At 45.1% G+C, this 12752-nt stretch overlaps 1 protein-coding gene across 2 annotated transcripts in view; it reads left to right on the top strand.

Annotated features, from left to right (window-relative positions):
- pgm5 (phosphoglucomutase 5) overlaps positions 1-12752 on the top strand; it is a 127192-nt gene that overhangs the window by 64521 nt on the left and 49919 nt on the right. For both annotated transcript variants that reach the window (XM_078214004.1, XM_078214005.1), the window contains 2 exons: positions 1524-1714; positions 3655-3809. In XM_078214004.1, the coding sequence (XP_078070130.1) occupies positions 1524-1714; positions 3655-3809 (346 nt within the window). The remainder of the gene's footprint in view (positions 1-1523; positions 1715-3654; positions 3810-12752) is intronic.

Raw genomic sequence — 12752 nt, forward strand, 5'->3', positions numbered from 1 at the left:
TCTTGATGGCGAGCTCCAGGGAGGATGGCAAGGCCTCGGAGAGGGTGCTCAGTAGATTTATAAGATTGATGCCAGGGATGAGGGGCTTCAGTTAATCTGGAGAGACTGAAGAAGGTGGGGTTGTTCTCCTTAAAGCAGAGAAGGCAAAGAGAAGGTTTCATCGAGATTCTCAACATCCTGAATGGTTTAGATGGAGCAAATAAAGAGAAACTGTTCCAAATGGCTGAAGGGTCACTGCCAGAGAGCACAGATTTAACGAGAGTTGATACGAGGGAAAACACATTTACACAATCTGGCAAGCACTGCTGGGTATTAGAAACAGATTCAGCTGTAGTGTTCAAAAGAGAATTGGATAAATTCGAAAGAGAAATAATTACAGGGCTATGAGGAAAAACCAGTGAAGTGGGACTAACTGGATTATTCTTCAAAAGAGCCAGTGAAGGCTCAATGGTCTGAATGGCCTCCTGCTGTGCTGTACTATTCTATGATTCTAATTAAGCGATAAAGCAGTGTCTGAAATGGCTACCAATCTGAATGATAATTATTTTTTAATATTTAGGTTAAATTGATGTATATACCGACAACAGTGGAGTGAATTAATTGGGCCCATCCTCATTACTAAGCTGATGATGGAGATTTAGGCCACAACCAAGTCTGAATGAATCCTTCCCCCTCCACTATGAGGCTTCCATTCGTGCCAGCCCTGTCTGAGCTGTGACAAGAAGCTACTGAAGAGCTTCCACAGGATGAGAGATTTGTTAGAAAGGGTTCATAGGACATAACTTGAAATACTTTATTCTTTCATGGGATGTGGGCGCCGCTGGCTGGGCCATCCCTAATTACCCATGAAATGAATGGTTTGCTGGGCCATTTCAGAGGGCAGTTAAGAGTCAGCTACATTGTTGCAGAGCTGTGGATCATCAGAACGACCTTTGGCACTGACTTTGTTTTTAAGCCTGTCATTAACGGGGACATTTCAAAATGTTAATCAGAACAGAAATGTAACGTTGAAAACAGAATATTGTGAGATGATGGGTCAGGGTTGATGCTGAGAGGCTGTTGCAACTGAATGGCGATTAGCGCCGCAATTCTACCGCCCTGCCCGCCATAGAATCGGAGCGGGCGAGTGGCGGACAACGGAAATGTCCATTCATCTCAGGCGGGATTTTCCGGTCGAGCGAGGCCATAAAATCCCACCCAAAAACTCAGGGGACACAGTCTCAGGATAAGGGATCCATCATTTAGGACTGAGGTGAGGAGAGATTTCTTCACTCAAAGGATTGTGAATCCTAGGAATTCTCTACCCTGGTGAGTTGTGGATGCTCCTTAGATGAGTATATTCAAAGTTCAGATTGATAGGTTTTGGACATGAAGAGAATGAAGGGGATTGGGGGGGGAAAGGAGAGTTGATGTAAAATCTCACTGAATGACACAGCAGGCTCAGGGCCTATTCCAGCTCTTAATTCTCATGTTAATCAAAGAGATTGTTGGACAATGACCTTTACTGGCTCTTGTTCTTCCAGTTATGGGACCCTACGTGAGGCGGATACTCTGTGATGAGCTCGGAGCTCCCGCAAACTCTGCTGTCAATTGTGTTCCACTGGAGGATTTTGGTGGACAGCATCCAGACCCAAATCTCACGTACGCTACCTCCCTCCTCGAGGCCATGAAAGGAGGAGAATATGGATTTGGAGCAGCTTTCGATGGAGATGGGGTATAATTTTATCAACATTTATTACCTTGAGTGTTTTTATTATTGCAGATTGATCATTTCATTAATAATGGAGAGAGAACAGAGCTAACATTTCAAGTCTGGATGACCTTTTGACGGGTGACACAGTGGCACAGTGGTTAGCACTGCTGTCTCACAGCACCAGGGACTTGGGTTCGATTCCTGGCTTGGGTCACTGTCTGTGTGGAGTTTGCACATTCTCCCCGTGTCTGCGTGGGTTTCCTCCAGGTGCTCTGGTTTCATCCCACAGTCCAAAGATGTCCAGGTTAGGTGGATTGGCCGTGCCAAATTGCCCCTTAGTGTCCCAAGATGTGTAGGTTAGAGGGATTAGAGGGGTGAATGTGTGGGATTATGGGGTAAGAGTCGGTGCAGACTTGGTGGGCTGAAGGGATTGCACTGTAGGGATTCTATTCTATGAAGACTCAATCGTTAGCTCTGTTCTCTCCACAAATGCAGTCAGACCTGCTGTGATTTTCCACCAATTTTTGTTTTTGTTTCAGATTCCAGCATCCGCAGTAATTTGCTTTTATTGATAGTTGTTATAAGTCCATAGTCTTGCCGAAGATATTTCCTCATTCACAAACACTCCCATCAATGGTTCAAATGTTTTGTATTTTTAAGGGCTATATCTGAACTGCCCAATGTCTAATTAAACCATAGCTTGAAATAGGGACATCACCACAGGACCACCTGAAATCGGATCTGGATATCCGTGTCTTTTGCATATGCCCTGCTGTCTGTTGCTTTGATCTTTCGAAAGCAGAGTGAGAAAATTAAAAGTTCACATCTGAATCATGAAGCAGTTTTATTTCAGAGACAGCAAGTCAATGTGCAACGTAACAAATACAGTTGGCTACACTTGTTTTAATCAATGTAGCTTTTATTATGGTCCCAACTGATGTTACTTTTGGACAAGTCAGATCCCAGAGTGAAACCTGGCTTCACAGTTACTGAATAATTTTTTAGAAACCGTGGAGAAAAGTTACCGAATCAATTCACAGGAGTCTGTAGATATACTTTTAACATGGAATAAATTATGTAGTGAAATAAGGAAAATGAATTACGCCAGACAAAAAGGTTGGAAAAATCTCAATACAAATGCAAGATGACTTAGATTCTAACTACCCCTTTAACCAGCAATATCTTTACAAACACACAAACCAGTGAAGAGTTACCACTAGCTTGACACAAAGGCTCCTTGCTTGGAACTGGCTACGTGCAATTCAAATGAATTCTTGAGAATTCACTTGATGCTTTGTACCCAACTCGGGTCTCCTGATGTAATGTGTGTGAGTGGTTTATTGACCGCCAAGACAAGTTAATAGATTGCTTGTTCCTTGCAGTTTACGGGAGAAATCTGTTCCATCATCTTAACCACTGTTCAACTTTAAATTCACGTGAATGCACTAAACATTCCGTTTATATCTAATGTTTCTCCTTAATCATTTCTGTGATCCAAAAATACGCGATTGAGAATATAGAGATGTGGGAGAAGCAAATGGAAACTCTTTGTGTGCTGTAGTTCTTTTACATTTTGAAAGAAATGGCAAAACAATCACTTAAGGACCTCTGGAAAGAAATAAAGATTAGTGACATTTCTTAGCTGTGCAGTTATCTTCCTTAACTGAAACTTCAAAGCAGTACCAGACACCGTTTGAAGGGATTTATCTTCAATGTATCTGCAGTGCAGCGTTTATGCCTCAAAACAAGTTGCCAAATTAAACCGTTCATCCCTCTTAAGATGGTTAACTCTCTCCTTTTCCCCAAAATCCGGATAAAACAATGACGGAATGTGGGACAGCTCGTTGGAATCCTGCAGGTGCACTTGGTGGTTAGAGAACAGGGTGGAGAAGGTGAACGGCAGGATTTAAGACAGGCATAAGTCGTAAGACATTTACAGGAGATCACTCTCTTCTTAACAGGACCGTAACATGATTCTCGGAAGGAACGGGTTCTTCGTCAATCCCTCGGACTCTGTTGCCGTGATTGCAGCAAATATCTGCTGCATTCCATACTTCCAGAAGACAGGAATTCGAGGATTTGCAAGAAGCATGCCCACCAGCACAGCACTGGACAGGTAAAGAAAGACTCACTCTAAACCCTGATGAATAATTCAACCTTGAAGTGTTTTCAGGAACGTTTATCAATTAAAGAAAAATTTGCATTTGCATTTTCATGACTGATGTCAGGATATAACAAAGTGCTTTACAGCAATTAAGTGCCTTTGAAGTGTGGTCTGTTTTGCTCACACAGAGGTCCCACTATCAGCAATGAGTTAATAAGCAGACAAGCTGTTATAGTGATGTTGGCAATTAATATTGGCCTGGAGAACAAAGAAAGCTCACCTGTTCCACTTTGAAATAGTGCCGTGGGATCTTTATTACCCACCTGAGAGGGCAGAAGGGGCTGTGGCTTAACTCCTCACCCCAAAGACAGCACTTCTGACAATGCAGTGCTCCCTCAGTGTTGACCCAGTAACAATGCTGCACTCTCTCACTCAACTGGAGTGTCGCTTCAGATTCTGTATTGGCCTTTTGGCTAAGATTGAACGTCAGATCAAGCCCAAGATCAGGTGCCTCACCTTGTGAGCTTGGATTTTGTTTGTCTCTCTTGTAGGGGCCATGAATTGGATTCAATTTGTATTGGGTTTGTGGAGCAAGCAAGGAGATGGATTCAGTCTGCCCGGCCCACTCTGCGTATTGGCTTTATGAATCGAGTAAATGTTTTCTTCAATTCTGGTGGTGTGTGACCTGAACTCACAACCTCTGGTTTCAAGATGAGGGTGTTACTGATTGCAATGGCTGCACAGTTGAAGTTCTCATTGGCTGAAAGCAGTGGTGAAGCGAGCGATAGGCTACACAGGTACGGCAAGAAACTCCTTCCCAGTTATTTGGTCTTTGAATGAAAAATCATAAAACTAAATATTAAAAGAAGTGATATTGATTTGAGTACAACCATCAAACGGAGGAAACCCCCCTCCCCGCAATTCTTCACTCGATGAAGAGATTGCAGCCAAACCTCCAATGGGCAGATCCTAACATGGACCAATTCCAGTTACAATCAACCTGGGCACTCGGTGACTTACACTGGTTCTCAGTCCAGCAACACCTCAGATTTAAGGATCTCACTCTTGTGTTCAAACCCCTCCATGGCCTTGCTTCACCCCAACTCTGCAACCTACTCCTGCCCTCCCACCCTCTGAGATCTCTGCACTCCTCCAATTTTCATCTCCTGCGCACTTACTGATTTTCTTCACTTCATCACCAGTGGCCATTCACGCAGCAAGGTGCAAGCTGGGAAGGAAGGCAACCGGGGAAGGGTTGGAAGAGAGGACCCTGGGAGGGTGACGAAAGTCTGGATGAGGAGGTTTTCAGCAGCAGAGAAGCTGAGGCAGGGGTGGGGATGGAGTTTGAAGTAGGTAGTCTTGGTGATGTAGAGGAAATGGGGTTCAGAGTCCATGTCAGCGACACCTTCATTCTCGCAATTGATTTGGCAGCAAAGCAATTTATTACGAAACCGTGAGTCTTCAAAGTCGTGTATGCTGTGTGGTGTGAGCCATTTCTTGAGGCGAGCAGCTTTTGGAGAAGATTAGGAAAGCTCTTGGGGCGTCTTGACAAATACATGAATAGGATGGGGATAGAGGGATACGGTTCCCGGAAGGGTTTTAGTTAAGTCGGGCAGCATGATCGGTGCAGGCTTGGAGGGCCGAAGGGCCTGTTCCTGGGCTGTAATTTTCTTTGTTCTTTGTTCTCTTGCAATCAGCAATGGGTTGGGGGGGAGGGGGCGGACCCCACCTTTTTGGAAACATATTGGTTAAAAAAAACCGTTCAGTGTGGCTGCTTTTTTCCTCTTGCTCATCAATAGCATTTGAAATATTGTATCGACTGATGGGAGGCAGCCTGAGGCCAGGAAGATTACCTGCGGTAGGAGAGAGGTGATTGGAAGAACAAGACAGCGCAATGATTGATTGTAAATTGGGTAGGAAGTAACTAATTGTCTCAACAATTATTCTGAGATGGAAGCTAGCTGGAAAGTAGGAATCTGAATGGAAAAGTACAAAAAGGAACAAAAAGCAATCTAATTTTTCTGTCGGTTGAAGATGGAGCAACCATGGGCTTCCATTGGATTGACAAAGTACTGCAGTGGGTTGCCATTGCCCTCTGCAATGTGGCTGACTAGGAAACTCTTCACTTCTCTTCTCTTCCCATCTGCCATCAGGTGTATTGGAAGGATTTACAGGCTGATAACCAGTTTGGCCACGTTACGAACACACCTTCTGTGGCCATCAAGTCTTGAAATGGGACTTGAACCCTGGACTTCCGGCTCAGAGATAGGGACACGACCCAATGGGCCACAAGGCCTCCACTGCAAGCTCCCAGTGTCTGGCAGAGGGATTCTTAGTGATGATTCTTCAACCTGATTGAAGAGCCATTCTGTTTCCTGCTGTGCCTACACATGCCACAGATCCCCAGAAATAATTCATAACTTACGCTTCAACTTGATAGTTATTGGGCAATATTTTGTATTATTTGAATCAAAACGCTGTCATGATCACCATAAGGTTCTATAGCTTGATAGAATCTTACACCAGAGGAGGCTGACTCTTTGTCCAATTTAATTCCGTCCCCCAGATGTTCTCCATAACCCTGCAAACTAATTCTCTTCCAGTACATGTCCAATTTTCTTCTGAAAATTCCTACGGAATCTGATTCCGTCATCCTTTCAGGCAGTGCGTTCCAGATCTTAACAACCTTCTGGGTGGAGGCGTCTCTCCTCATTTCCCCTTAGCCATTTATCTGCTTATTGACCCTTTTGCCAGGGGAAACAGTTTCTCTCTAATTCTTCTATCAAAACCCCTCATAATTTTTGAACACCTCTTTGGGGGTCTCTCATTAATCATCTCTGCTCTGAGGAACAGGAACCCACCTTGTCCAATCTCTCCACGTAACTGAAATCCCTCGCTCTTGGTAGCTCTGCTTTGTGCCCAATCCAAGGCCTCCGATCCTATAGTGTGGTGCCCAGAATTGTGTACAGTATTTATGAACCATGGGGTAGTGTCTGGCATTGCAGACCTTATTCACTGTGCACTTAAGATGCTTCATACACTTGGGAACGATGATGGATTTACTTTTTGCAGCACATGGCACCTCTGGTGGTGTTGCCCCTTCAAGGGGCAAGTTCACGGAAGGACTTGTGACCAGTTTGGAGCATGCGTATCCTAGTGCCAAGCGTGTGTTTTCCTGGCAGTTATGAATTTGGAGCTATGGAGTATGGCAGTCTTTATATCACCCTCTGTGTATGGTCATGTACCTTAATAGACTGTTCATTAATGAACCAGAGAATATTAGAATCCCTACAGTGCAGAAGGAGGCCATTCAGCCCATCAAGCCTGCACCAACAACAATTCCACCGAGGCCCTAACCCTGTAACTCCATGTATTTACTTTGTTAGTCCCTCGAAACATTAAGGGACAATTTACCATTGCCAATCAACCTAACCTACACTTGGACTGTGGGAGGAAACCGGAGCACCCGGAGGAAACCCATGCAGACATGGGGAGGACGTGCAAACTCCACACAGACAGTGACCCAGGCCGGGAATCGAACCCGGGTCCCTGGTGCAGTGAGGCAGCAGTGCTAACCACTGTGCCACCGTGCCGCCCAATCTACTTGGTGGTCGCCCATCCTTGTAAGATGTTACTGTGCCCACAGCTCCTCTGTGGTAAAGTTATAGTAGCTCCATGATAGGTCAACGAGATAAAGATATTTGTTGTACAGGGAAATTGCTGAACAATAATAGTTTGTGCATTCTGGGGTATGACAAGGGCATTTCTGAGTTTGGCAGTGTATTCCTGGGATAAAGTTTGTGTTTTCCTGGGATATTTGCAGGGGATTCCTGGGCTATTCCCAGAAAATGCCTGGCATTAAGTAATGACAACAAGGAATGAAATTGTTGAGCCACATTGACACAATGATGCAAAACATGTCGTGATGCATGCAGGCTGCTCCCCTATCAAACTGGAATGAAATATGTCCCTCGGGAGCCATTCACAAATCGAGAGGAAACATCTGCTTTTGTCTAATCCAGAATCAACATGTTCTGCTGCACAACGCCGGGTTCATTGCAGGACTGGTGGTTCTCTAATCCGCTCATCAAAAACCACGGAAAAAGTAATCATCTGGTGCTTATTCTCTCGCAGTTACACTATCAGTCTGAGAGGCAATTCTAGTCCTGATAACTCACTAAGAAATCAAGTTGTCCGGTAATTTGATTTAAGCAGTGTAAGTTGCGCATGAAACTTACACCGAATTGTAGAGAATTGAAGAGAATTGTATTATCAGAGACTTGAGTGGGCGGCACGGTGGCACAGTGGTTAGCACTGCTACCTCACAGCGCCAGGGACCCAGGTTCGATTCCAGCCTTGAGTCACTGTCTGTGAAGAGTTTGCATGTTCTCCCCGTGTCTGCGTGGGTTTTCTCCGGGTGCTCTGGCTTCCTCCCACAGTCTATAGATGTGTGGGTTAGGTTGACCGACCATGCTAAATTGATCTAATGTCAGGGTGATTAGCAGGGTAAATGTGTGGGGTTGCGGGAATAGGGCCTGGGTGGGACTGTAGTTGGTACAGACTCGATGGGCCAAATGGCCTCCTTCTGCACTGTAGGGATTCTATGATTCGAAGATCTTACACATCCCCCGAGAGGACAGATGGGACCTTGGTTTAACAACTCATCCAACAACCCTCCCTCAGTGCTAGACTGGCGTGTTAAATTTGTTTTTGTGCTCAGATCGATACTGGGACTTGGACCCACAACCTTCTGACTCATGGGCAAGGCTTTCCAGAGATGTTAAACTAAGACCCAGCCTCTTCCATCGCCAGAATGGATAAACAAGATCCCCTGACCTCGAATTTAATGAAAAGGGGGAGAGTTTATACCAATATCCTAAGGCCCAATATTTAGCCCTTAAATGACATTATGAAAATGGATTATCTGGCCATTGTCACATTCCTGTTTGTGGGATCTTGCTGTGCATTAGCTAACTGTCTGCTATCTTTCCCACATTACAACAATGAATACTCTTCAAAAAGTGCATCATTGGCTGTGAAGGCAAATGGGACTCCTTTTTTCTTTCAGAAAGATGCACGGGAGTAACTCTTTAAGCTTATTTCAGTAATCCCCTCCAGCTTTGTTCTGTCCCTGAGAGTGGATCAAAAGCCTCAATGCTGTGGGAACAGCATTAGCTGCAAGTCACAGGGCAGGATGAGCGAGATCTGTTCCTTCAGCATCAGTGGATCAAGAGTCTGGATCTCCCCATACCGAACACCATAGGACCATAGCAAGGTTGTGGGATAGAAAGAGGCCATTCAGCCCATTGTGTCTGTGCTGGCCAAAAAGAGGAAAAAGGGAAACCATTTTATTCCCATTTTCCAGCATCTGGTCCATAACCGTGCAGGTTCCAGCTCTTCAGATGCAGATCCAGGCACATTTTAAATGAGTTGAGTGTTTCAAAGTCAACCACCAGTTTAGACACCCAATGTGAAAGTTTTTCCTCATGTCCCCTCTAATCCTTCTACCAATCATCTTCAATCTATGAGCTCTGGTCACTGAAACCAAAAGAGAAAATGCTGGAAAATCTCAGCAGGTCTGGCAGCATCTGTAAGGAGAAAAAAGAGCTGATGTTTCGAGTCCAGGTGACCCTTTGTCAAAGCTGATCTCTGACCCTCAGCACAGGGGAAACAGGTCTTTCCTGTCTACCCTGTCTAGGCTCCGCAAACCTTTGTACACCTCAGTTAGGTCACCTCTTAGGCTCCGTTCTAAGGAAAACTCTCGCCTATCCAATATTCCATTCCATTGTGGGGAAGCTGTCACCACAAGGACAGCAGTGACTCACCAGAATAGTCACAGCCCCATCACTTGAAATCTTCAAGACCCATTTCAAGCTTTTCGTTATGAGGACAGCTATCTCAGCAGGTCACTTCTGGGTTGATGTGAGCCATATTAATGTCAATGGAATACGGATATCAGTTTGCAATGTCGGCACAGCTCAAACAGACGTGCAGAGAAGCACCAATACTTTCTCAGGACAGCCTTGGGATGGTCAATAAATGTCAAACTTCTCCACATTGCCCACATCAAAAGAAGGGATAATTTTAAAAACATATGTGGGTAATATCATTAAAGATCTCGCTGGCAGTATAGCTCTGATCTGCTGACTCAGCGCTCTAACTCTAGAGTGCCATGCTAAATTACCCCTTAGTGTTAGGGTAAATTAGTAGGGTAAATACATGGGGTTACAGGGATAGGGTCTGGGTGGGATTGGGCCGAATGGCCTCCTTCTGCTCTGTAGGATCCTCTGAAATGCTTGGCTGAAGCTTGTAGAGGCAGTGCAACTACAGTGCATGGATCAACTCGAATCATTCAATGCCATTGCGATTTGAACTTTTTAACTTGTTTTGCGATCAAGGAAACTTTTCTGATATGCCAACTGTATTCAGAGGATTGGGAGTGTTTGGTAGGATCTGTCCAAAATGAGTAATAATTCCATTCATTTTATGGGGGCCTTGGGGAAATGTTTGATGCAAAAATATCAACACAATGAACTGTATATTTTACTTCCAAACTTTAGCACTGCTTAGGGACACTTTAATAGTCTTTCCTGACCCATCACTAGTTTATCTTTCTGTTATGATCACTTTGATAAAATATGAGAAATGGTTTAAGATAAGAGGTTCACGCCCCAACTCCGCTGCAAACGTGGACGGAGAATTTGGCACTCGACCAAATCTCCACTCTGCAGCGGGACTGGAGAATCCTGCCGGCGTGAACTGCTGGAAAATTCCACCCATAATTAGTTTGACCTTTTTTTAGTACTCCTTACTTGTTGCTCCTCCCTAATTGGCTATAATGTAAATACAAAATTTCCCACAGAAGGTGATCACTCATTACAGAAATCCCAACTTCTGAATGACTCCTGTAGCCAATGTATTTCTGTGGCTGGTCCAGTTAAGTTTCTGATCAGGATGGGGGATTTGCGATGGTCTTGCCATTGACCATCAAGGGGAGATGGACGGATTCTCTCTTGTTGGAGATGGTCATTGCCTGGCTTTGGTACAAGTGTTACCTATCACTCATCAGCGCAAGCTGGAATGTTGTCCAGATCTTGCTGTATGCAGGTAGGGACTGCTTCAATATCTGAAGAGTTGCGAATAGCACTGAACATTGTGGAGTCATCAGTGAACATCCCCACTTCTGACCTTATGATGGAGGGAAGGTCATTAAGGAAGCGGCTGAAGATGGTTGGGTTGAGGATACTACCCTGAGGAACCTCTGCACCGAAGTTCTGGGGCGAAGATGATGAACCTCCAACAACAAGCACTGGGGTACAAACTGCTGTGTTTCTTAAATGACAAGAGTGCCTTCACTTCAGAAAAGTAGTTAATTGTCTGTAAAGAGCTTTCAGACGTCTGGGGGTTCTGAAAGATATGGGAGGAGTTATACAATAAATGGCAGAGTCATCAGGAGTATAGAAACACAGAGGGACCTAGGTGTGCAAGTCCACAAATCCTTGAAGGTGGCAACACAGGTGGAGAAGGTGGTGAAGAAGGCATATGGTATGCTTGCCTTTATAGGACGGGGTATAGAGTATAAAAGCTGGAGTCTGATGATGCAGCTGTATAGAACGCTGGTTAGGCCACATTTGGAGTACTGCGTCCAGTTCTGGTCACTGCACTACCAGAAGGACGTGGAGGCGTTAGAGAGAGTGCAGAGAAGGTTTACCAGGATGTTGCCTGGTATGGAGGGTCTTAGCTATGAGGAGAGATTGGGTAAACTGGGGTTGTTCTCCCTGGAAAGACGGAGAATGAGGGGAGATCTAATAGAGGTGTACAAGATTATGAAGGGGATAGATAGGGTGAACGGTGGGAAGCTTTTTCCCAGATCAGAAATGATGTTCACGAGGGGTCACGGGCTCAAGGTGAGAGGGGCGAAGTATAAATCAGATATTAGAGGGATGTTTTTTACACAGAGGGTGGTGGGGGCCTGGAATGCGCTGCCAAGTAGGGTGGTGGAGGCAGGCACGCTGACATCGTTTAAGACTTACCTGGATAGTCACATGAGCAGCCTGGGAATGGAGGGATACAAACGATTGGTCTAGTTGGACCAAGGAGCGGCACAGGCTTGGAGGGCCGAAGGGCCTGTTTCCTGTGCTGTACTGTTCTTTGTTCTTTGATAAATCTTTGCATCGGAGACAGTACAGCAAAGATTTATAAGATTGGACCCTGGGATAAGGGGGTTTTTCTGTGATGAGCAGCTGAGTAAATTGGCCTTATACTCTATGGAATTTAGAGGAATGAGAGGTGATCTCACTGAAACATTCTGAAGGGGCTTGACAGGATGGGCACTGAGAGGTTCTTTCCCCCTGACTAGGAAAATCTAGAACATGGGGCACAGTCTCAGGATGATGGGCTGATCATTTAGGACTGAGATGAGGAGAAAGTTCTTCACTCAGGGCTGCAATCGTATACCTCAGAGACTTGTGGATGCCGCATTATTGAAGATATCCAAGGTTGATTGATAGATAAAGTTTATTCATTAGTGTCACAAGCAGGCTTACATTGACACTGCAAAGAAGTTACTGTGAAAATCCCCTATTCACCACATTTCGGGTACACTGAGGGAGAATTTAGCACGGCCAATGCACCTAACCAGCACGTCTTTCAGACTGTAGAAGGAAACCGGAACACCCGGAGGAAACCTACGCATTCACAGGGAGAACGTGCAGACTGCATACAGTGACCCAAGCTGGGAATCGAACCCGGATCCTTGGCACTGTGAGGCAGCAATGCTAACCACGGTGCCACCGTGCCGCCATGATCTGTGGCCTAAGAAATCCAGGGAAATGGGGAGTCCAGTTGAGACAGAAAATCAACCATGATTGTATTGAAAAACAGAGGAGGCATGAGGGGCCGTATGGTCCACTCCTACTTCTTATGTGCTTAACCACTACCATCTTTCGTTGTGTA

The sequence above is a fragment of the Mustelus asterias genome, chromosome 6 (genome assembly GCF_964213995.1).
Source record: "Mustelus asterias chromosome 6, sMusAst1.hap1.1, whole genome shotgun sequence".
NCBI classification, from domain to species: Eukaryota; Metazoa; Chordata; class Chondrichthyes; order Carcharhiniformes; family Triakidae; genus Mustelus; species Mustelus asterias.